A 26,039-nucleotide genomic window follows, 5' to 3' on the forward strand; every position below is an offset into this window, starting at 1 on the left:
TGTAAATCAGTTCACTCATTGATAATTTTAACGATTGCAGTACTTCCTCTTAGTAGGTATAAGAGCATGATGGCACTTCACAGCCACGTAGAGGAGCTTTAACCACTTATTTGAGCTGAATTTTATAAAAATCGGACTAAGCGTTTTAGAAATGTAGGTAATAATAGTTTTAGAAAGGGCCTTATTTGGGTGGGGCAAACTCCTCTCCTTATGAGGCACAGCGTCGAGGCTTTTAAAGTGCAAATCTGTACAAAATTTCGATTCGAATGACACTTCATTTATGAAAATCGGTTCACGTGTCGATAATTTGAAACGATTGCTAGACTTCCCCTTAACAAGTGTAAGAGCAGATCGTCGCTTTATTGTTACGTAGGAGTGCCCTAAACCTTTCATCCTGCCAAATTTTCAAAATCGGGTTAACATTTACAGAGTTATTAGTAATAATAATTTTGAGAAGGGGTCTCACATATATGGGGCTAACTCCTCCCCCATTTGATGTTCAGCGTCGAGACCCTCAAAAGGCACATCTACATAAAATTCCGAATCGTATGACTTCTCATTCTCAAAAATCAGTCGGCGCGTTTAGGCGCTACTTTGTTTACAAAAAAGGTAACAACAACAACAACAAGAACATTTTCTGAAATTGCCGTTTTTGGTCATTTTCGGCAACTTTTTTCTCAAAATCTACTTAATCTGGGTTGTTGCAAAAAATTACAGTTATAAAGGAGGGTTTGCCCTTTATTTTAAAGAAAATTTGGGAATTTTATCTTTTATAGTAAAAGAGAAAAAAATTGTCAAAGTTGGGTGTTTTTCAACATTACGCTTTTTCGTGCAGTTTTTGACGATCAACCCTTATACAACTGTCTTACCGGACAGTTTTAATTATCTACCATAATCATTGTAAAAAGCAACTCCAAAATCATTCCTAATTAAGAAGTAAATGTAAACAATATATAAGTGTTGTACCTGTGTGTCTAATTTTAAATAAAAATACAAATCAAAATTAAAGAGACCATAACGTGAAATATTAGTAAAATAAAATGAAAACAATTTGATGCAATAATAAAAATAAAACCTTCTGTTGCTAGAGAAATAACACTTTTGACAGCTGAAGTTTTCCTTATTTAATTTCATATAGTAAATGAAAGAGTAACATAATGAGAGAGCTGAATTAATACGCATTGCAATACAAGATTTAACAGACATCCAATCTCATTGAGATGGTATGTCATCTAGTTTATGAACTACTATCACAGGAGCACCATCAGCTTTCTTAATGAGCACCCTACCGTTTTTCACCCACACATATTTTACAATATTTGATTTTTTCGCAACACGAGCCGCACCATAGAGTTTCTTGAAGTACAGAGTGAGGGATTCATTGATGTAGATAATATGATTCTCTTGTGTAGCCCAACCGATGTGCCTAGTAGAGAAGTCCCTTTTTACTTTTCTTCTAGTGATAAGGTCATCTCTAGTGCACAGCCTCAGGAAAGTAGCTATGATGGGAGGTGGTCGAGGGGGGTCAACAATACTTGGACCTGGTTTAGCTCTATAAACAAAATCGACCTCTCCGACATAGACATCTAGAGCTGTTCCTATTTTGTTTAACAAATCATTCGCATTCTCTCCCTGAACCAGTGGCACATTATGAATTTCTACGGTTTTACTTCTTGAGGCCTGTTTTAACACCTCAACTGTCACCAGTAATTCTGACACTTTACCTTCAAGTGTTTTTTTCTCCGAAGTGAGTACATCTACTTGAGCAATGAGAGAATCAACCTTTGCCTGTAAAACATTTACAGTGGTCGTATTCTCTTGTATAGAGGTATGACAATCATTAAACGACTTTAAAATGTCCGCATTTTGTACCTTTTGACTCTCAATAAAATTATTGAGTGCAGAGGTATTATTCTGAATCGCCTTGAGTACTTCATTTAACGCAGACATTTCACCGCCAGAAGTTTTTTTAGTGGGAGCTGGAGATGCTGGTGTGGAATCAGTACGAGCAACTCGCATTTCTTTATTACAAGCATTGCAGAACCATGCTTTATTTAAATCTTTTAACGTGGACCAATCCGCAGGTGTAAGGCCAACACACTCCAAATGAAACAATAGATTGCATTTGAGGCACCGTGCGTGAGTAACATTTGTTGCACGAGTTAGTATAACGTTACATTTACCACACTTTGCCATAATAATACACTTTAAAAATATTTGTACTTGTTGTAATAAAGGTAAACAAGTAAATTATTTACCAAAGTATCCAAACGAGCGAAGTTCAAATTAAAAAGAAAGAATGACTCACCTCTACTGTTCTCTTGTTAAACTTAATCAAATTACTTTTTTTACAAAAACCATTCGATAGATTATTTCAAAAATTTATGTACTAATACAAAAGTCACTTCAACACCACTCTGCCAACTTTCACATCAAAGAGGTCGCTAGAAACAAAACTAAATCAAATTAAATGCAGAGACGATGTTCACTGAGTGACTGCACAACAGAGACTCGTTCATCATTCCTTCTGATATCTGGTTTACTTCACTTTTTATTTCTCCCTTTATTTCATCTTTGCCTGCTCTAATCTCGACCCGCCAGTTTTTCAAATCTTCTATCATCTCAATTTGGCCTTTTCTCTTGTTTTTCACTTTTTCTATCATCTTTTCCTGGCCCTGCTTCAGGTTTTCTTTCATCTCCTTCATCAGTGCTATTAACTCCTCCATGTTCTGCTTCTAAGTACTCACGAGCATACAACACTCGTCGGTTTTCCAAGACTTCCGGCACTTTACCCGAATTAATAAAATCAATACTTACTTGAGTTAAAGGGGCGAAAAATATTGTCTAATCGATTGATAGATCCCTTCGATAGTTAAGGAAAAGATGGAAGGTTAAGGTTGGTTTTTCGTAGATGAGTGTGAGCTTTGTTGGTGTCTATCTTGTTTAATAAAAAAAAAAAAATAAGTTGTGGTATAGTTGTTTAGTAGAGGGAAAAAGAGAGTTCTGGCGCATGACGTCATCAACGTCGGATCCAAACCCCCTCCTCCCGCCATGTGGGTTGGGGGGGGGGTCAGGTTAATATAAGAAAAAAAGTTTTTTAAAATACTCCTAGCTTCGATCCTGCGATCTTTTACTCCAAAGTCAGCAGCTCTAACCACTAGACCATCAGTGTTATTGGTAAAAGTATGTATTATTTAAGTTCTATCAAGTTGTGGTGGTCACTCCGCCTTTCCTCGCCGTAGCTGTGCCGATGGAGCGTGAGGTATATGTGGTGGTGGGGGGGGATGTATTGCATTCTCCATAGCTTCATCTCTGTTCACGGTTTAGACCACTAACAACATGCACCTTTTTATATTAAAATTCATAGCTGCCTATATGGTCACATGTTGGAATGCTAGGTTAACATTACTAGAAAATGCAAATTAATCTTTAGTAAATAAGTTCTACACAATGGGGGAATATTAAAGTGCTAAGTGCATGTTCGTCACCTTTCGCATATCTACATACATTGTTTATACATTACATTACTTCCGCATTAGTTGAAAGTGCAAATGCATCTTTCGCCGTAATGGGAATTGCTAATATTAAATTTTTCTCACGCACATAAACATTCTATAGTCCATCTACCTAACTGGTTGTTAAAATACGAAGAATCATTTACCATCGCAAGTTAAATACGTGTTGTGGGGGGGGGGGTGATATTATTGTGTTTATAAACCACCTCCAGCTAGGAATTTTACTGAGTTTGCTGTCCTGTGTCTGCTGAAGAAAACTCCCATATCACAGTTAGTACACCATTTTGTATGTTTTTTTAATTTTTTTTTCTTTCAGAGTCTATAGTAACTAGAAGTTATTAGCATTACTTTTAATTACATTGTTTTTAGATGTCTGATTTAAAGGAATTATTAAACCAAATAACAGAAGAAGAAGAGACCCAATACCTTTCCGTGAGAGATTTAACTCTCAATATAGCCTACCCCATTATCAGTATAAATAAAATAAATACAAAATTTGGGGAAAGTATCTACGTAATTTTAAAAGAGAATAATCGAAAATTGAGATGTTTTTTACCGAAAATTTTCACAAAAAAGATAGATGAAAAAATTATTAATAAATACAAACCTCTTACGCTTTTCCTTATTTATAAGGGTATTGGAAAAAATAAATTTTTTCAGTTAGAATTTGCTTAATACATTTTATAAACAAAAAATATAAGTCTGATAACGAAATAATAGCCAAGGTTTTCAGTGGAAATAGAGGATATTCCCTAAGCAAAAAAATAAAAAGCTTATAATAATTCACAATAGTTCTGTTTCATTCAGACCTGTGTCGGTGAGGGTTACGTGTAAAACCGTGTGATTTCATAATGTCATCCAACTACTGCATTAAATGTAGTAAGTCCTTCACTTTAAAAAATAATCTTCGAAGGCATGAGAGATTTTGCGAGGGTAATGTTAGTTACTCTTGCAAAACATGCCAAAATATTTTTAGTAACAAATTTAATAGAGATAGACATGAATCTTTTTGTATTGGACAACCACCTCTCAAGAAAGTAAGAGTTGATGAGGATGTTTCCATTGAAAGACATCAGCAAACATTAAAGAAAAACTGTCTGGAACCACCCAAGATTCAACTTTTAAAACTTAAATCAGAGCAATATGAGTCAGCATGTTTAGGAAGGTTAAAATCTTATTTTGTGCGTTCTACGGAATTTGAAGACCTGGTTACATTTCTGCACTCTATTAAAAGCCGTCTGTATGAACTAATTAAACTTCAGTTAGAAAAGAAACATGCTTTGAAGATTAACATAGTAGTTGAATGTCTCTTTGAAAATGTAGCTGGGGAGCAGAGTGATCGCGCTTTTAAAACTCGCAACAAAGCTGTTTACACAACTACCGATCTCGATGAGTTTCTCGAACAGGAATTCAAGAAACTAGTAAATGAAATGGAAGAAAGTCAGTTAAAAAAAAGTGGCTGGCAGCTAGTTGGCGTTGATGGCGCGAGGTTGAGAATAAATATGTACAAGCCATTGGGAGGGTCAACTTATATAAAACTTCCTGACGCGATTGCAGCTAAGAAAGCTTGCATAAATCCCGAGAATTATGATGAACAGTGTTTCAGATATGCAGTGCTAGCTAAATATGTTGATAAAGATCCTCAACGAGTTAGTAAATATAAGCATGTGTCTCACAATTATGATTTTTCCTGTATTGCCTTCCCCACACCGCTTCATCAAATTAGGAAATTTGAGAAGGCAAATAGTATTTCTATAAATGTATTTGCACTTGATGAAGAGGATGCAATTTATCCGTTGAAGGTTACGAACAAAGAATTGCCAGACCATCGAGATCTTTTGCTCTTAGAAGATGGTGGAAAACACCATTATGTATATATTAAGGACTTTGAGAAATTAGTACGTAATCAAAAGACTAGACATAATGGTGCGATTAAAGTATGTAAGCGTTGTTTCACTCATTTTGACAATCAGCATGGGAGAACTGCAGCTGAGAAATTAACTGAGCATGGTATATATTGCAATGATAATGATCCAGTAGCCGTTAAACTCCCAACTGATGAGCCCATTATTAAATTCAAAAACGTCCAACATCAGTTAAAAGTGAATTTTGTGATTTATGCAGATTTTGAGTGCATTTTAAATCAAATACATACATGCGCACCTTCTCCAGCGAGTTCATACACAACGAAATATCAAGAACATATACCATTTTCTTTTTGTACATACGTTAAACCTAGCGATGAAATAGATCATCTTTGGTTGACTAAAGAACCATTCTTGTATAGAGGAAGTAATGCTGCTCAATATTTCTTAGACCATCTCAAAGACTTATCAGTTTCTATTAACAAAATTTTAAAAATTAATGAAGAAATGCTGATTGACGAATTAGAAGAGAGAGAATGGAAGGCGGCTAAGATCTGCTATCTCTGTAAGCAAGCATTTACAGAAGATAATCACAAGGTGCGTGATCACTGTCATATTTCCGGCATGTATAGGGGACCTGTCTGCAATAAATGTAACTTACGATGTAGGACACCTAACTATGTCCCCGTTATCATTCACAACCTCAGCGGATATGACGCACATCTCATCATCAAAGAATTAGCTAAGGCCCCTGGGAGGATTGACATTTTACCCCACTCAGAGGAAAATTTTATTTCGTTCACCAAATTCATTAATGGAATAAAATTTCGTTTCATTGACTCATTTAGATTTATGTCCGAGAGTCTAAGTCAATTAGTTTTATATCTCCCAAAAAACAGTTTCAGAGAAACAACAAAATTTTTCAATGAAACTCAGTTACCGCTTGTATTAAGAAAAGGAGTTTTCCCATATGATTACGTTAACTCTTGGGAGAGGTTAGAGGAAAACAATTTACCACCGAAAGAGGCATTTTACAGCACATTAATGGACAGTAACATTGATGAAGAAGACTACAACCACGCTATGAAGGTATGGAATCATTTCAAATGCTCTACCTTAGGAGAGTACAGTGATATCTATTTAAAAACAGATGTTTTGTTACTGGCTGATGTCTTCCAAAACTTCAGAAATGTAACAATGGAGACACATAAAATTGATCCTGCACATTATTTCACAGCACCAGGAATGGCATGGGATGCGATGTTACGTTTAACCGGTGTCAAGTTAGAACTTTTACTAGATTATGATATGATTTTAATGGTTGAACGTGGAATAAGAGGAGGTATTTGTCAAGCTTCACTAAGACATTGCAAAGCTAACAATAGATACATGCATAATTACGATCCTTCTCAAGAATCCGTATTTATCATGTACTATGATGCTAACAACTTATATGGCGATGCCCAGAGCAGGTTTCTACCATACGGTGGTTTTAGATGGGTAGAACGACCAGAAGAAATAAGAGTTCAGGACATTCCAGATGATTCTGAATATGGATACATATTGGAAGTGGATGTGGAGTATCCTGAACATCTTCATTTGCTTCACGATGATCTACCATTCCTTGCAGAATCAATTGTACCTCCTAGCAGCAAAGCAAATATAAAAAAATTAATTCCTCATCTTGGCAAACGGGAGAGATATGTTGCCCATTACACTGCTCTCAAACAAGCTCTCGATTATGGATTAAAATTAGTGAAAGTTCACAGAGCCATACAATTTAAACAATCTCCCTGGCTTCTCCCATACATTAAGTTAAATACTGATATGAGAAAGAAGGCGGCTAACAATTTTGAAAAAAATCAATATAAATTGTATAATAATGCCAACTTTGGTAAGACCATGGAGAATGTTCGCAAGCGAATGAACTTCGAGTTAGTAAATAATGAAAAAAGATTATCAAAATTAATTGCAAAACCGAATTTTCTTGATAGAAAAATATACGACGAAAATTTAGTTGGAGTACAGATGGCTAAAACAAAACTATACTTCAACAAACCCATTTACGTTGGATTATCTGTACTTGATATCTCGAAAACAGTTCTTTATGGATTCCACTATGAAGTCATGCTCAACAAATATGGACCTGAGCGATTAAGCCTTATCTATACCGATACAGACGCCGTCTTATATAAAATAAGTACAGAAGATGTGTTCAAAGATATGAGGGAGTTGGAACATCATTTTGACACCTCAGACTATCCTCACGAGCACCCCAACTATTCTACCAAGAATAAAAAAGTGTTGGGGAAATTTAAAGATGAAGTGAATGGACAAATAATTAACGAAGTGATTGCCTTAAGACCGAAAATGTATGCCATCAATGTTGATGGTAATATAAAAAAACGTGCCAAAGGAGTTCAGAAAACCACTCTCAAACGGATAAGTTTTGAAGATTACAGACGTGTTTTATTTGAAAATATTTCCATGTTATCCATAATGAGATCTATTAGATCGAAGGAGCATAATGTTTTCTCCCTTGAAGTTAATAAACTCTCTCTCTCCGCAAATGATGACAAACGGATAATCTCACAAGATTTTATACATACTGTAAAGTTTTTCCAAAAACTTTACTTACACAACTAATGCCTGCCACTAGTTATTAAATATGTGGGTTTGATTAAATAATAAAACTCGCTAAAGTTGTAAGTAATAACCTGATTTATTCACACATTAACATTAACTAACATTAACATTTACTAGCAACTAACGCTATTCATTACAGTCACCATTTACAACAGTCACAACAGTTTACTGTTACTTACTCACTTCGTAACGCCACAAAACTGTTCCCCGACTGACCACTGGTCCGCACTGCACCGAATTGCACTAGTCTCAGCTGCACTAAAACAGCTCTACTCATCAACTGACTAATTGCCCAACTAGCTACCACTGAAGCACTCCACAACACTGACTCTCTCTAACTATGTCTCAACACTGACTCTCCAAGACTAACTCCAAAACTAACTGATTAACAACTCGTTAAGAACTCCTTAAAACTTGATTAAAAACTCGATTAACACTTGATTGAAACTTAATTGAAACTTAATTGAAAACTGACTTCTCCAGCTGTGTCTGCCTCCTTTTAACTGCGTGCCTCCCTCCAACTGGAACTGCCCTCCTCCAACTCTCTGAGCATAAGTTTCCACGCCCTCCTGATGTTCATTGGCTGGAGAAAACATACTGCCACCACCTCAGCTGTGAGCCGCCTCCTCCCATTCTCCGTCTCTCTCCAACTCCGTCTGTCTCCCTCTCACCTGTCAATCACAGGCTGGGAAACACATATGCCACCACCCCAACTGAGGCCTTTCTCTTAGCTGGCTTTTACACAGGTCACTAACTCCTTGAACAATCTAGCCCTTTCCTTTCTAGTTCAATAAAGACCGGCCCTTTTGTCTACACAGTGGTGGCCTGTTACCGGCTTTAGTCGCTTAACCCCTAGAACAATCTAGGCCTTTCTTTTCTGCCACAAGTAGATACCGCCCCTTTTGTTTATGCAGTGGCGGCCTGTTACTGACTTTGGTCGTTCAACCTCTAGAACAATCTAGGCCTTTCTTCTCCGCCCAGGTCAACTTCGTTACAATACTAAAGCCTATGGTTTTTGCAATGAAACCCTTACGTGAATATTTTTTGTTATTAGACTTATATTTAAATATAAAAAACATTTGTATTCTTATATTTTTTCTTAATCATTATTGTAATAAAAAAATTAATTCACTCTTGCAATGATATATAATATTGTAATATTAATTAGTAATATATATAATAATCCAAGAAAAGAAGAAGTAATCAAAGAAAAGTCTAAGGCTATGGATTCAATGATGCCTGATTCTATGAACATCAATGAAAAATTTCAAGTAAGTAAGGAGTAAAAAAAAAAAATTGGAAGTAGTAAAAATAGTGACAAAAATAAGCAAAACTAATAATTTTTTTTTTTTCAGATAATTGAAAGAATTTTCTTTCATCCCATGATCGAGAACATCAGAACAGTTAAACAAATCTTACAAATATTTAATAATGCTAGTATTGCAGCACTGATCATAGAAAAGGAAGCCAGTGAATATCACGTTTTTGTTAATAACAAGAATTTTTATTCGGGGGTATTTATACCAGCCATATCATCAATTGACTCTTTAAAATTTATAGGAAGAGCCCCAGTGAACAGTGTTCCATGTATAGCTTTTAAAAACAGTTCAACTGATTTTATCTTTAGATTTCAACCGAGAGGTGCTTTAACGCTGAGTAACTTTGAATATTCCTTGAGAATAAATAATAATGTTTGTTGTATAATGCACAATGAATATTTAATTCCAATAGTAAAAGTTGTTGATAACTCAGCTTCATTGAAAGTTGTAAGCCTTAAGGCAATTACCTCTAATTGTGATATGACTATGAGGTAAATAAATAAAACAGTTAAGAAAAAAAATCTTTTATTTAATCAAACCATTTTTCACAAACCATATACATTCTGGATTATAGAGTTTATGAATTTCACAGGGACACTTCTTAATATTACTTTCTAATTCGAGTCCACAAAAAATACATTTTACACTATGATTTCTTGTTTTGAAAAAGCCATGATATGCTAAAAATTCTGAGGAAAGAGGATAAGTCCAATGGCTAAATGTTTTTTCCCTTATTTTTGCATCGTAGAGATCCACCTTTGATCTGTTCCTTGAAATCCAATCAACCAATATTTTTGCAAATTTTTATGAACAGTTGGATTTCCTTCCGCAATGGTAGATGCATTTAGTGAATTCCAACGTTGAAGTGAGACATTTCAGTGATGGACAGCCAAAATCTTGGAGGTCAAAGACTTCTTTTCCTATAAGTTCTTCAAGAAATATAGATTTTTTCAAGTCCTTTAGCAAAAAGAATGGTAAAATTTTCAGTTGATTTCTGACATAAGCTTCTTAATTCGGAATATTCCACATCTCCATCATACCAATTTAATCCATGAAGGTTGTGAAATATCCATTTATTTGCAGATAAATTTTGAGCATCTTCTTGAGGTGGGGGTTTGAATAACCAGTGCCAAAACACTGAAGGGTAGTCCAAATCTATGATAGTCACTTCCTTGGCGATATAACAGTTTTGAGGAGTAAGGTAACCCTGGAAGTCAATCACAGCCGCACGCATTGTGAAAACTAAATTTCTTCTACAAAATCTTCCTCAATTAAATACTAACCCCCACTTCCACTTATATTCTCCTGACTAAACCCGACAGCGGATTATATTCAACTAAAGCATCATGAAAAATTAATGCATAGACTGTTGTATTGGCTTTAAAATTTTCCGTGGTTTCTAGATCTATTCTAATATCAACTGAAGATGATCTAATTGCCTCTGATTGACGAGAACAATCTATAACTATAATAGGACCTTCATCCCTAAATTCTTCTCTGCTTAAAAGAGGCTGATTTTCTTTAGCATAGTAGCTATGTTGAAAATTTCGATACATATAATAAAGAACCGTAAAATGATTCTTGGAAAAATCTATGTTGAGATCATCATAAGGATAAACTTCAGAATTTAGATGTAACTTTACATTTGATATACTATAGTGATTAAACTGAGACATATCACTTTCTGCATTATTCTTTTTATTTGTTTGAAATGCAATTATGATATAACGAGGCTTTTCTAGATTTGTTGATGTCTTCACAGACCAAGTTTGCTTGTTAGTATTAGTAGGCAGAGAGGGGTTCTCTACGAGGTCCCATGATCTAAATGCCATGTGAACGGTTTTTCCTTTATTGACTAAACTTAAAAACTTTAACCTTTGTTCATCAGACACTTTAACATATGGCATTTTCCATTGCACAGATTTTAGTTTAATAGAAGCTTTAACATTGGGGGGATCTTTTAAAACTTGAATGCTATCATTATCCGTTCTACTGCGATGTAGAATTAACTCATGTTTTCCATTTAGAATTATTTGATTGTAATCTTCAAAGAATCCCATAACAATGTCTAGTGGAATGCAAACATCAAAATTACCATTTTCATCAGCTAATTTAACGTATTCAGTAGGCATCATCCAGCCGCTCATCTCCATTCCTGACGCCTTATCTGGACTAAGAGATGCATAGTTTTTTAATGTACTTGTGATTCCTGGATTTCTAACGTGATCAACCAGCACACCATTCAACTGATACTTGATTTCGTCAAACAAAAACAAAAATCCATTTCTCACTAAACTCAATACACTTGGATCGATAGTTTTAGAACCTTCTTTAATCAATTGTCCTTGAATATATAGAAAACTTTTGGCCGGAACAGTGTAGATGTCTTGATGTTGAACGGCGATTATTATTTCGTCAGAATTGTCGAATGATTGGTTGAAAGGCTGATGAGAGTGAAATTCAAAGTCTGTTATTCTCTCCTCAAAATTCACTTTTTTATTCACATCTAGTATTTCTTCCATTTTGGTTTAATCAAAAGTCCTATACTTTGTAGAAAGTATATATTTGATGGTGTTAACGCTCGGTAGGGTAATCGTTGAATACTAGCTGATTTCACTTCAGCGTAATCCATTTTATACTTTCGAAAATCAATACCCATTTTTCTTTAGATGAATGAATGAATGAATGAATGAATAAAGACGTTTATTGATTTACATATTCAAGTACATACAGAAATATACAAAAAACATCACTAGACAATGATCTTTCGACCGTCTGTCAAGCTGTTATCAAACTAGAAATTATAAAAAACAAAAAAAGACAAAATAATGACAAATTATAAGAAATAAATACTATAAACAAAAAGACATACTCGTTACACTAATAATAATATTCCCTTTCTAACTAAAAATTAAATTCTTTAACTAAAAAATCTCTGTAGGAGGACGCCGCAGCAACGAACTTAACCAAACCCATCCAGTCTCCGCCGTTTAAATAAAATAAACATTGTTCATTGTCCAATTGGCTCCTGTTAAAACAGGTTAATCTAAATTCTTTTAAAATTGGACACACTGCTAGAAAATGAAACGTGTCTTCAGTAGCATTTAGATTGCACAAGGAACAAACAAAATTACTGTCTTTTAACCAGGGTTTATAATTTAATGGCAATGACTCAGTTCTAATTTTAACGCAAAATTTGATATGTTCAAAATTATTTAACTTTAAATAACTATTGTTTAAATTATAAGTGAGTTGGGAGTACAATGTATGGTAGATAGCGGATTGAGCTTTAATTAAAAATTGCTGTTTAAATTCATATTCAATTTGGTTAAGGATAAAATTTAAACTTTCTCGGACATTACTACTTGTTAAATTTTCTAAATTGATTGACCAGTTGTGTTTATTTGATATATGTATCCATTCTTTAAACCAATAAATTTTCCTGCTAATTATTTCTTTTGCCATCATCAGTGGTAGTCTGTCAGGTGGTAGTTCGAGCACTCTAATGATATAATTAATGTGCAGCTTCAATGTAAACAAATACAATGGGGATAATCCCGTCTCTAAATACAAGGCATAATTAGGCACATTTCTTGGAAGTCCAAACAATCTTTTTATAAAATACCTTTGAAGCTTTTCTACTTCATCAAAGGCTTGGAACCCCCAAATCTGACAGGCATAACACATTACTGATCTAGTGGTGGCATTAAAAATTTCATATTTATTATCTAAACTAACTTTATTATTACAAACAACTTCAGACCATGAGCTATTAATGCTAAATTTAGAGAGAGCAAGTTTTTCCTTTAAATGAACATTCAGTGCAAGACTCGGAGTTAAATTCATTCCTAAATACTTATAATTGCGTACAACCTCTATAGTGCTATTTCTAAATTTCCAAGTTTCATTTTTTGCTCTTTTCCCACCTCCAGGCTTACAAATCATGATTTTAGACTTGGACAAATTTACTTCAAAATTAAAGGTGTCACAATAATTTTCCAGATCTTTTATCATTCTTTGCAAAGAGACAGGATCCTCAGCCAAAAACACTACATCGTCCGCAAAGAGAAGCATTTTTACTTTCTGCCGACCCACCCTGACTCCACCCCAATCAATGAAGTCATTAAGATCGTTAAGGAAAAGCGAAAAAAGGAGTGGGGATAAAACACAACCTTGCTTTACTCCCATATTGGTTTCAAAACTCATTGAGAGACCTTCCTTAGTCCATACTGATGCTCTTGTTTTCTCGTAAAGCTTTCGAATAACATTAACAAACTTACTAGATACTCCATAATTCAAAAGTTTATACATAAGTACACGCCGATCAATACAGTCAAATGCTGCGCGAAAATCTATAAAAAATAAATAAACTTTCTTTTTTTCCTGGAATTTACAATGGATAATGCTGCAAAGATTAAAAAGGTTATCGTTTGTGGAATACCCTTTTCGGAAGCCCGCTTGATATTCATTTAATATATTATTCTTTCCTACCCACATTTCAAGTCTGCGCTGTAGTATAGAAGCAAATAATTTGGCGATACTATCGATGAGTGAAATGCCGCGATAATTATTTACGATATTTAAGTCGCCCTTTTTGTGGAGAGGAAAAATAATAGCCTCCTTAAAAGTATCTGGAATTTCACATGAATTCCACATTTTATTGAAAATATATCTCAGTCTCTTAATGCACTCCGGTGGAGAGTACTTATAAAATTCATTAGGGACTCTATCTTGGCCCGGAGCCTTATTATTCTTACACTTTTTAACCACTTCCAAAATTTCCGCGCTCGAAAACTCTGTCCAAATCTAAATCTACAGTAAATACTTCAGCAAATGAAAAAGCACTAGCATTCAAAGGAGAGTTTAGTAAGTTTTCAAAATAGTTGACCCAATTTTCTATTTTTATGGAAGAACTCGAAATAAATTTCCTTTTTTTAATTTTATTTATAATGCTCCAAAATTCCTTATTACTATTAACCAGTTTCAAATTGATAATTAAATCATTGTAATAATCCCGCCTTTTGGTTAAACGTACTTGTTTGTATAATTTGTTGGCTGAAAGATACAATAGTTTTATTGCCTGTGAGTTGGATTTCCTAAAAATATTTAAAAGTACAAATGATCTTTTCCGCAACTTAAGACATTCAAAATCCATCCAGGGTTCTCGAGCAACTAATTCAAATTTCTTACCACCCTTCCGGTTCTCCGCTGCTCGCTTGATGCAAGATAGAAGGTGCTCCACTTCCTCTTTTACACTTCCGTTGCAGACTGTCATATTGAGATCTTGTTCAAGACGACTCTGGTATACTTCTTCATTCTTCTGAACCCAAATCAGTTTTGGAAGCAATGGAGTAAGATTTTCCTCGTAGTGTTTCATTCCGGTAGATAGTTGTAACGTAATAGGCATGTGATCAGAAAATATATCAGCCAGTACTTTAAAATCGTGAACAAATGGCAAACACGGTGTAGTTACACAGCAAAAATCCACAACTGAACATCCAACTTTTGAAATATATGTGTATTCGCCACTTTGGTCATTCAAAGTGCGTCCATTAAGTATAACAAAATTTTCATCTTCACACATTTCGAGAAATTGCTTACCTCTAGAGTCTATTTTGGAATCTTTCGACCTCCTTTTTTTAGCTAAGGCACATTGTGATTGGTTCAATAGTTGAGCAGGAAGTACTTGGGCTTCTCCTATGTGCGCATTGCAATCCCCAATTAATATCAAATTGGTCAAAGTATTCTCATACAGGCTACTTTTTAAACAATTAAATTCTTCATCCCATTTGCCATAGTTCAGATAGATCGGAATTACGCAAACATTTATAGTTTCGCTATTAATGTAAATGACATCGAAATTACCTATTTTATTGAACGAAGCAATATTAGCAATAGGACTTTTCAAATTAATTCCCAACAGTTGACCACCACTGCCTCTACCGTAAGTTGAGTTTTTAGAAGCTGGTATCCAGGATAACTTGAAGTCATCAAATAAATAGTCCAATCCGCTGATCTTATCTTCGGTAATAAAAGTTTCAAATAAAAGGAATATATCGTAAGATTTGATAAATCTGAAAAAACTGGAATCATTTCTCTTGCTGCTAAGTCCTGCAATATTGTAAGATAAAATTCTAAATACATATTTTTCACTCTTTCCATCATTTTTATTCTGAACTTGACAGACAGACTCTTCTCATTTATCTGAGTTCGTGTGTGAGCTTATTAGGCGAACAACGGCCGATATATCTGCACCTACCAATTTGCTTAACATTTCCTCACCATTCACATTTCCTACTATTAATTCATTTCCATCTGACCAATCAAAGCGTACATTTCCTATTAGCAGATAATCATCTCGCAATCGGGCTTTGAGAGTAGGATTGAGGCGCATAATTTCTTTTCGAAGTTTATGTAATTTAGACCTCTTGTTTCTAGAATACGCAGACAAATCTTGATTAATAAAAATGCCACTTCCTTTTAATAGTTTTGCTTTTTTCAGCACGTTTATAGCACTATTACCGCTATCCATTTGAACTAAGAACTGTTTATTTTCCTTTATCTTTCCAATTGGTATAACATTATTAATTTTACAACAATCTACTTTTAAAACATTCTGCCAAATATCTTCAACACTTTTCTTTAAATTTGCACCATCTTCAACCACCAGCCCTCGAACAATTACATTATTCTTTCTTAATTTATTATCAATTATATTCATTTGCTTCCTTAGATTGTCATTTTCAATCCTTAACATCTTTATTTCGTTCTTAACAGAAATATTTTCATTTACTAATGCTTCAATTTTGCATTCAAGGTGTTTAAAGTCATCTTTTGACGGCAAATTAATCATTTTCTGGTCAAACGTTTTACTTATTATATTCATTAATTGCTCTGTAGACAGACAAACCATTTCCGGAGAATTCATTGTTACTTGTTTTTTTGATAAACTTCCTACTAATTCCAGTTCAGGGGAATTTTGACTTCTACGTCTTTTCACACTTTTCGGTGTTGTTAACGGACTTTTAATACTTTCCAGATTTTCGTTACTTAAGTTCATAAAAAATTATTGAGAATTATTGTTAAAATTTCGCAAAGAATATAAAAAAAAGAAAAGAATATGCCCGTATTATGAAATGTGTTCGGTCCTCGCAAGGAGGTGCGGCCCCCCTTTGTGGGAAATTTGGGCTGAGGCAGTTGAGGGTTGGCGGCATTGGAGGTTAAAAAAGAGTGGTGGGGCTGCGTACGTGACCAAGTGCAGGCAATGTTCCCCGGCAAGTAAAGGAGGAAGAAGTGTGTGAAGCTTGGTGTGCGCCATGTTACTTGTTGCTGTTTGCCCTCGTGTTTTCAAGTGAAATTGTCATAGCGACTTTTAGTTTTTGATAAAAGTGTGAGGTTGCCTGGTCTTGTAAAATCCTGCCAAGTGTGTTCTGGATGATAATTCCCCTCGTATGTTATTGTTGGTTCCCCTGTATGGCTTTGGAATTGCCATCTTAAAATAATCGCTTGCCAGGAAGCGTATATCCAACATTGTAAAAGTAAAACATTGTTCATACTTGTTCATATTTTAATATTGGAGAACCTACCTTTATAGTAGCCAGGCAAGTAGTTATAACTTTATTAACTAACCCTATCCCTTGGCCAGGAAGGGTTCTGTACTTTTGTGGTTTCCTATTAGTATTTAGATAGATATATTACATCTTATTTGCCTTGGACATTTTATTGTCAACCCTTGTGTATATTACCATTCATATATATATATATATATATTGTTTTTAGTCTGTTCCTATTAGTATTTAGATACATATATTACATCTTATTGTCTTGGACATTTTATTGTCAACCCTTGTGTATATTACCATTCATATATATATATATATATTGTTTTTAGTCTGTTCCTATTAGTATTTAGATACATATATTACATCTTATTGTCTTGGACATTTTATTGTCAACCCTTGTGTATATTACCATTCATATATATATATATATTGTTTTTAGTCTGTTCCTATTAGTATTTAGATACATATATTACATCTTATTGTCTTGGACATTTTATTGTCAACCCTTGTGTATATTACCATTCATTTATATATATATATTGTTTTTAGTCTGTTCCTATTAGTATTTAGATACATATATTACATCTTATTGTCTTGGACATTTTATTGTCAACCCTTGTTTATATTACCATTCACTTATATATATATATATATATATATATACATATATATTGTTTTTAGTCTGTTCCTATTAGTATTTAGATAGATATATTACATCTCATTTGTCTTGGACATTTTATTGTCCACCCTTGTCTATATTACCATTCATTTATATATATGTATATATATTTTTTTCGCCTGTTTCCTATTAGTATTTAGATATATATATTTTCCATCTTATTTGTCTTGGACATTTTATTGTTAACCGGTGTTTATATTATTATGCATTTATATTTGTATGTACACTTATCGTTAAAAGCTTCGTTGCGATAAAACAGCGTTTGTATATGTATACAGTCAGGCGTAAGTGCCTGGAACGAACTATTGTCAATCTCCGTGGAGGCATTGCTAATTGTTTATGTATATTGTTTATTATATTGACCACTATCGATTGATCTGTATTTAAACCCAATAAACTACATTTAAGCTGTTCATTGGTAAAGGTGTTTCAAGTGTCGGTGGCGTCCCCCACTCTCGATCCTTCCCTGATCAAATTACCTTGAACTCGTCGTTCCATTTATTCTCCGTACTATTGGCCCCTCCTACTTCAATTTCATTCATGGTGCCGAAACCCGGGAACGACACTTGAGATACCTTGAGATACAGTTAAGAAGGAAGGGGAATTTGAATTGTGGTCAGTTGTCAACCCTTGTTTTGTCTTTTTGTTTTTTTTTGTTGTTGTTAATATTATCCTTTTCATTTCAGGTACCTACCCCAGCAGTCGCTGGTACAATTGGTATTTTTGCTGACCTTCGTTCAGCCTCATTTTGGGCCCTTACTGCTCAACCTCCTTCCGACTAAATGGAGGCTCAAGGTGAAGTCACCCCTCCCCTCACACCAGCTCCCCCAAGCCCTCCGGTGGTGGAGGAAACTCCCCGTGTCCCGTTCCCATCAGACTATACTTCCAACGTGCATGTAGTCAGGTGCAAGCACCTAATCGCCAGGTTGGAGCAATGGACCAGAAGGGTCCGTGATCTACCCCCTAGTTCTCCTGAGGCCTGGGAGCTGTGTCGCAACTACTCCTCCGTGTTTTCCAAGCTGTCCCAGACCGTGGACAGGGAGGCCTGGGAGTGGTTGCGTGCCCTGCCCCCTGAAGTCAGTGGTCCTCTTGCCCTGTCCTTGACGGAAAGCCACGAGCTAGCTGAGACAGCTCAGCTTGCTATTGTACTACCCTTATTAGCAACTGCCCACCCGACTCACTCCACCCCGCCAAGTCAGGGGTCCCCAGTCTTAGGGACTGATGACTCCGTCATTGAGCTGGCTCGGCGACAGCTTCAGGAGTTAATCATTCCCAGTATAGCCCCCTTCGACGGTGATGTCCTTGGTTATAGAGCTTTTAAGTCGACCTTCGAATCCGAGGTCCATAAGTTGTCCCTGTGTGCTGCCAGGCGCCTTGAAGCGCTTAGAGCTTCCCTACGAGGTCCCCCCTTGTCCTTTATTCAGAACGCCACATCCTCTGAGGAGGGCTACCGTCACGCCTGGGAGATGCTTGACTCCCGGTACGAAGGAAGGCTCCGCCTCGCTAGTGCCACAATGGAGACCTTCCTCCAATTTCCCGGAGCGGATTCTAGTATAGAAACTTGCATCGCCTGGCTGTCGCGTCGACAGATCCTGTTGGACTCTTTGGAAATCCCACACCCACTTGATTTCCTATTATGTCATGTCATTCTCTCTGTCCTTTCCCCTGCCCTGCAAGAGGAATTTAGGAAAAAGTATCTGGGTTCTTTCGACGTCCTACCCAACAGCGCTCAGGTTCTTGATTTTCTTAAAGACCAAGAAGACAGATTTTTACCAAAATTGTCCCGTGGTCGCTCAACGCCTACCTCTGTAGGTCAAGCTACACCTGGTCAGGGTTCTTCTCCTCCTACTCCGCAACCTCGCTCTGCTTCTCCCGTGCGGGAAACTGGGACCGGAATTGTGCACTCGCCCAAACAGTTCAAGGGCTACATGCCCAAATCCGTTAGATTTGTGCCCCGTCCCCCAAAAAAACCATCGCCCCCCTCCTCACCAGTTCGACCAATGACGCCTTCCACCTCTTACTCCCTCCAATGCTACCTCTGCGGGGATTCCCACCGCCTCTCCAAGTGCCCTAAATATGTGAAAATGTTGGTGGGTGATAGGTGGAACTTTGTGGTGGAGAAGAAATTATGTATCAACTGTCTTTCTCTTTATCACTCCGTGTCTCGATGTCCCTGCCAGTTTGGTTGTGCGAAATGCCATGGAGAGCATCACTCCTCCTTGCACCCCCCTCCTCCATCAGCCAGCCTTAGTCAGAGAAGAGCCAATACCCCTGGAATTCCTCCATTAATGTCCTTGCAAACCTCTCGACCCTCAAGATCCAGATCTCCTCCCAAGAAGGTAACTTCCAAGGACTCACCAGAATCCCCGCCTCCTTTCCCAAGACGCCCCCTTCTTCCTCCCAGTTCCTTTGAGCCTCATCTGTCTCTGGAAAAGGCCAGGGACTCGGAGTCTCGACCCTCGTCGTCTTCCTCGTCCGACGAACTACCCCCCGTGCATCCCGTAACTTATTTTGGCCGACATCCGGCACCCACCCCCTCGCCAGAATTATAGATTCTTGGCAGGCGCGATACCCCTCCATTGTCCACCTTTGCTCTCTGCCGTCGCAGACACTGCCGTTTGTGTCATCTAGCAAAGGTTCCACGTAAGTCCATAGTCAAGTCCTTCCCTTCTGACATGTCAGTCTCCCCCACTGCCCTGGTGTATCTCCTTGGAGGAGATGGCCAGTGGTATCGCGCTCGTGCCCTGCTGGATTCAGGCAGTGAGATAAATTTGATGTCTAAGTCATTCGCCAAGGAAAGTAGATTGGCTTGTAGCCCCATGTCAGGTGGAATTCGAGGAGTAGGAGGCAATATCGCCACTCAAGTTGTGGGTCAGGTTTCTACCAATTTAAGACAAAGCCCCCCTTTCTCCCAACTTAAAATCCCCTTCCGCGTAGTTACCAAGACTGTCCCAGATGCACCATCCTCCTATTTTCCAGTCAAAGATTGGCCGCATCTAATAGATAAACCTTTGGCTGACCCAGCCTTTAATGAACCTAGCCCAGTAGATGTGGTCTTTTCAGCCTCGGTCTTTGACGCCATTGATCTTAGTCAGATGATCCGTTCTCAAAATGGTTCTCCCAACGCAAGATTGACAACTCTTGGCTGGATCATGTCTGGTCCCTTGAGAAGTCTCCCCATGAGAAGGGTTCGTTTTGACTCTTCCATCCAGGACAGCAGGTCCAACTCCAAGCTCTACCGGACCTATTATAAAATTTTGTTTAAGCACAAGTATGGTCATTTGACAGCCCAGTCTACTCCAGAAAACAAGCCTTCGACTGAAACCCCTCTTTGCAAGTCTGAGTCTGAACCAATTGCCCTTTGTGATGACCCTGAAGTTCTCGTGGGGTCGGACCAGCCAAGCTTACCCAGTCGATCTGTATCCTCCGCTCAAATTTTATCAACTTCCTCAGAAGAAGCCAAACCTCAAGAACACATTCGCCCGATTGAGGCTGGTCAATTTCCTCCTCCTAAACCACAACGTTTAACCAGAACAAGGCGTCCGCTACAAACTCTTACCCTTCCTGACCCTCAAATTCTTCCTCCTACCATAACTTCTGCGGAAGTTTCTCCCTCGGAAGTTGCTATCCAACCCGTTGATTCTCCTTTAGTCAACCCTGTGTCGGTGATCTCCCTTCAACCTACAGTACTTCGCCTCAGTTCTAGAAAGGTCTCCCAACCAATTCAGCGCCCTCCTGACCAGGTCTTGTCCCGTCTTATGGAGAGGATGTTTGCGCTGGAGGAAGTGCCTGAGGTTTCACCTCTTACTCCAGAGGAAGTGAAGGCAGAAGAGTACTTCTCTAAGTCATGTTTTCGACTTCCCAATGGTCGGTTCTCTGTGGCTTTACCACTTAAAACCAGTCCTTGCTGTCTAGGAGAAACTAGAAAGATCGCCCTAAGGCGCCTTCTCCAAACTGAAAATCGCCATGCCAAGTCCCCACATCTTCGTACCCCCTATGTCGAGTTCATGAAAGACTACTTAGAATCTAAACACATGGAGCTGGCCCCTCCTCTTAAGTCAGGTCAAATTGCATACTACATTCCCCATCATGCAGTGCACCGTCCAGATGATCCCCCGGAAAAAATCAGAGTCGTCTTTAACGCATCCCAAAAGTCCTCCTCAGGCATTTCCCTCAATGAACTCTTGCTCCCTGGACCTAGATTGCAGCTCGACATCTGGAAGGTGGTTACCAGATTTAGAGCTGATAAATGGGTATTTACCGCCGACATTCGCCAGATGTTTCGTCAGATATTGCACCCCCCTGAAGACAGAGACCTATTACGCATCCTTTGGCGCTTCGATACCAGTCACCCTGTGCAGGAGTACCGACTGTGTACTGTCACCTATGGAACCACGTCAGCGCCCTGTCTGGCCTGCCGTGTGTTACAAGAGTTAGCCCTCACTTCGCAGACCTCTTTTCCCCAAGCGGCCGAGATACTTAGGGATCGCACTTATGTTGATGACATTTCGGGGGGAGGCCCTTCTCTAGAAGCAGCATTGAAATCGAGAGATCAACTGATAAGGTTGCTAAGTCAAGCTCAAATCGAGCTCAGGAAATGGGCATCTAATCACCCTCGACTGTTAGAAAAAATTCCCCTCGAACATCTTCTCCCAGCCATGTCCTCGGTATGCCTAGAAAATGATGAGGACTCACAATTAAAAATTCTTGGCCTCTGTTGGAATCCCTCACAGGACTATTTTCACTTTTTAATTCGCTCAGTCCCCAAGATTCAAACAAAAAGACACCTTGCTAGTCAGATTGCTAAGGTCTTTGATCCGTTGGGATGGCTAATCCCAATAACAGTCTTTGCTCGTGCGATATTCCGAATGGTTTGTCTAGCCTCCTTTAACTGGGATGACCCTTTGCCTGTTTCCATCGTTCACGAGTGGTCGCAGTTTGCTGTCACTCTTCCGGAACTTTCAACTATTCGTATCCCTAGATTTTTGTCTTCGTCTAGTGCCCAGTCATATTTAATCGGTTTTGCTGATGCATCAGAACGGGCATATGCGGCGGTTGTGTATCTTGTGGCATTATCTGAACAACCAGTCATCAGCTTGGTCATGTCCAAAGCCAGAATGGCTCCAATAAAACCTGTTACGCTCCCACGTCTGGAGCTTTGTGCTGCTCATCTCCTGGCTTGCACCCTCCACAAAGTCAGTCTTCTCTTCCCTCAGATACCCTCTTCAAATATGCTGGCCTTTTCCGATTCCACCATAGCTCTCGCATGGATAACAGCTACCCCACCTCCGCATTGGAAGGTTTTCGTAGGCAATAGAGTGGCTGCCATATTAGAAAAGGTACCCGCTTCCCAATGGTTTCACGTCCCCTCACCGCAGAACCCTGCTGATTGTGCCTCACGCGGGCTACGTCCCCAGGAGTTAGTGAGCCACCCCTTATGGTGGGAAGGCCCTCCTTGGCTAAAATTAAATCCAGAGTCATGGCCCCTAGGACAAGTAAATGCAGATTTGTCCGACCCGATTGTAGGAGCAGAAATTCGCTCCCAGGCTCTTAATGTGTCGATCGCAGCCTCCTGCCCTGAAGACTTGGAGTCTAAATTTTCCAGTTTGTATACACTCATAAATATAGTAGCCTGGTGCCTGAGATTTGCCCATAATGCCAGAAATTCAGCCCATCACATGTCAGGCCCTCTAAAGGTCAAAGAACGTAATGAAGCCTTGCGCGCCTTGATTATTCGGGCGCAGCAACACTCGTTCATAGAAGAAATCCAAGATACCCAGACCCCTCGACCTAAATTGCGCCTAGTTAAAACCTTAGGCTTGTTCTTACACACTGACGGAGTATTGCGAGTTGGAGGAAGGCTGAGGCTAGCCAATCTTCCTGAAGTTAGCAAACACCCTGCCTTGTTGCCTTCGCAACACCCCTTGACAGCCCTGATTATCCAGGATGCCCACATCTCCAATCTTCACGTAGGTCCCGCTGCTACTCACGCTTTTCTGCGAAGTCGATATTGGATCGTCAATGGAAAAAATGTAGTTCGCCGCCAATTGTCAGTCTGTAATAAGTGTTTCAGTATTAAACCATCACCCTTCAACCCCATCATGGGGCAACTGCCAGAAGGAAGAGCCAGTGCTTCACCACCCTTCACGACTACGGGTATTGACTACGCAGGTCCCTTCAGTGTGAAAATTGCGTCACTCCGTTCAGCCAAGGTCCTCCAATGCTACCTCGCCATCTTCATCTGCTTTTCAACCAAGGCCATCCATTTGGAACTGGTTACCGACCTCACCACTCAGGCTTTTCTGGCTGCCTTGAATCGTTTCATCGCTAGGCGCGGCGTGCCTAGCCACATATGGTCAGACAATGGCACTAATTTTGTAGGTGCGACCAGAAAACTCAAGGAGATATCTGCCCTGCTGAATGATAGTCAGACCCAAGAGGCCATACTAAGAGAGTCCGGCAGAAGAGGTGTGGAATGGCATTTTATACCGCCCAGAGCGCCACACTTTGGAGGATTATGGGAGGCCGCTGTCAAGTCTACAAAGCGTTTGCTAAAAGTGACTCTGGGCCTACAAGAACCAACCATGGAGTGTTTTCTCACAATTATTTGCCAAGTGGAGGCCATCTTAAATTCCCGGCCACTCACCGCCGTTTCATCTTCGCCAGATGACTTGCAAGTACTGACGCCAGGTCATTTCCTCATCATGCGACCAATGACTGCCCTTCCTACCGATGGTTCATTAACGTCCCGCACAGCGCTCCGTTCCAAGTGGACCATGGCACAATTTACAGTCAATCAGTTCTGGAAGAGGTGGCACAAGGAGTACCTCCTTGAGCAGCAAGCCATGCTCAAGTGGCATTCACCGTCCTTCCCAGCGGCAGAAGGACAAGTGGTGGTCATCATAGACGACAACCTTCCCCCGTTGCAGTGGTCCTTGGGCCGGATCGCCAAACTGCATTATGGCCGTGATAACGTGGCCAGGGTGGCCGAAGTGAAGACGGCGACCGGAGTTATCAGCCGCCCGGTCAGGAAGCTGTGCCCTCTCCCAAATCAGTAAGTGGAACTCTGGCGAGTCCACTGCGGGGGAGGATGTTCGGTCCTCGCAAGGAGGTGCGGCCCCCCTTTGTGGGAAATTTGGGCTGAGGCAGTTGAGGGTTGGCGGCATTGGAGGTTAAAAAAGAGTGGTGGGGCTGCGTACGTGACCAAGTGCAGGCAATGTTCCCCGGCAAGTAAAGGAGGAAGAAGTGTGTGAAGCTTGGTGTGCGCCATGTTACTTGTTGCTGTTTGCCCTCGTGTTTTCAAGTGAAATTGTCATAGCGACTTTTAGTTTTTGATAAAAGTGTGAGGTTGCCTGGTCTTGTAAAATCCTGCCAAGTGTGTTCTGGATGATAATTCCCCTCGTATGTTATTGTTGGTTCCCCTGTATGGCTTTGGAATTGCCATCTTAAAATAATCGCTTGCCAGGAAGCGTATATCCAACATTGTAAAAGTAAAACATTGTTCATACTTGTTCATATTTTAATATTGGAGAACCTACCTTTATAGTAGCCAGGCAAGTAGTTATAACTTTATTAACTAACCCTATCCCTTGGCCAGGAAGGGTTCTGTACTTTTGTGGTTTCCTATTAGTATTTAGATAGATATATTACATCTTATTTGCCTTGGACATTTTATTGTCAACCCTTGTGTATATTACCATTCATATATATATATATATATTGTTTTTAGTCTGTTCCTATTAGTATTTAGATACATATATTACATCTTATTGTCTTGGACATTTTATTGTCAACCCTTGTGTATATTACCATTCATATATATATATATATATTGTTTTTAGTCTGTTCCTATTAGTATTTAGATACATATATTACATCTTATTGTCTTGGACATTTTATTGTCAACCCTTGTGTATATTACCATTCATATATATATATATATTGTTTTTAGTCTGTTCCTATTAGTATTTAGATACATATATTACATCTTATTGTCTTGGACATTTTATTGTCAACCCTTGTTTATATTACCATTCACTTATATATATATATATATATATATATATATACATATATATTGTTTTTAGTCTGTTCCTATTAGTATTTAGATAGATATATTACATCTCATTTGTCTTGGACATTTTATTGTCCACCCTTGTCTATATTACCATTCATTTATATATATGTATATATATTGTTTTTCGCCTGTTTCCTATTAGTATTTAGATATATATATTTTCCATCTTATTTGTCTTGGACATTTTATTGTTAACCGGTGTTTATATTATTATGCATTTATATTTGTATGTACACTTATCGTTAAAAGCTTCGTTGCGATAAAACAGCGTTTGTATATGTATACAGTCAGGCGTAAGTGCCTGGAACGAACTATTGTCAATCTCCGTGGAGGCATTGCTAATTGTTTATGTATATTGTTTATTATATTGACCACT

General features: G+C 38.3%; 3 protein-coding genes across 3 annotated transcripts; 2 read left to right on the forward strand and 1 right to left on the reverse strand.

Moving 5' to 3' along the window:
* The first annotated feature begins 4,430 nt into the window (after positions 1–4,430).
* On the forward strand, positions 4,431–9,950 carry LOC141455251 (uncharacterized). The gene is made up of 6 exons (XM_074130161.1): positions 4,431–4,453; positions 4,507–5,456; positions 5,688–7,990; positions 9,382–9,496; positions 9,587–9,836; positions 9,938–9,950. Exons 1-6 carry the CDS (start codon positions 4,431–4,433, stop codon positions 9,948–9,950), a joined length of 3,654 nt encoding a protein of 1,217 aa, XP_073986262.1.
* A 690-nt stretch (positions 9,951–10,640) lies between these two features.
* Positions 10,641–11,867, reverse strand: LOC141455252 (uncharacterized). Its single transcript, XM_074130162.1, has one exon. The coding sequence runs from the start codon at positions 11,865–11,867 to the stop codon at positions 10,641–10,643; it is 1,227 nt and encodes a 408-aa protein (XP_073986263.1).
* Positions 11,868–20,261: 8,394 nt separating this feature from the next.
* On the forward strand, positions 20,262–24,644 carry LOC141455254 (uncharacterized). Its single transcript, XM_074130164.1, has one exon. It carries the CDS (start codon positions 20,262–20,264, stop codon positions 24,642–24,644), a length of 4,383 nt encoding a protein of 1,460 aa, XP_073986265.1.
* Positions 24,645–26,039: the final 1,395 nt, after the last annotated feature.

The sequence above is a fragment of the Rhodnius prolixus genome, unplaced genomic scaffold (genome assembly GCF_049639745.1).
Source record: "Rhodnius prolixus isolate KJV_2025 unplaced genomic scaffold, Rpr scaffold_39, whole genome shotgun sequence".
NCBI lineage: Eukaryota > Metazoa > Arthropoda > Insecta > Hemiptera > Reduviidae > Rhodnius > Rhodnius prolixus.

Bases quoted from the DNA above. Each gene is read 5' to 3' on its own strand.
- LOC141455251 (XM_074130161.1), top strand. From the start codon at position 4,431: ATGAGAGATTTTGCGAGGGTAAT. The intron at 4,454-4,506 runs GTTAGTTACTCT...CAAATTTAATAG, and splicing joins AGAGATTTTGCGAGGGTAAT to AGATAGACATGAATCTTTTT. The intron at 7,991-9,381 runs GTAAAGTTTTTC...TTTTTTTTTCAG, and splicing joins CACAAGATTTTATACATACT to ATAATTGAAAGAATTTTCTT.
- LOC141455254 (XM_074130164.1), top strand. From the start codon at position 20,262: ATGTCAGTCTCCCCCACTGCCCTGGTGTATCTCCTTGGAGGAGATGGC.
- LOC141455252 (XM_074130162.1), bottom strand. From the start codon at position 11,867: ATGGAAGAAATACTAGATGTGAATAAAAAAGTGAATTTTGAGGAGAGA.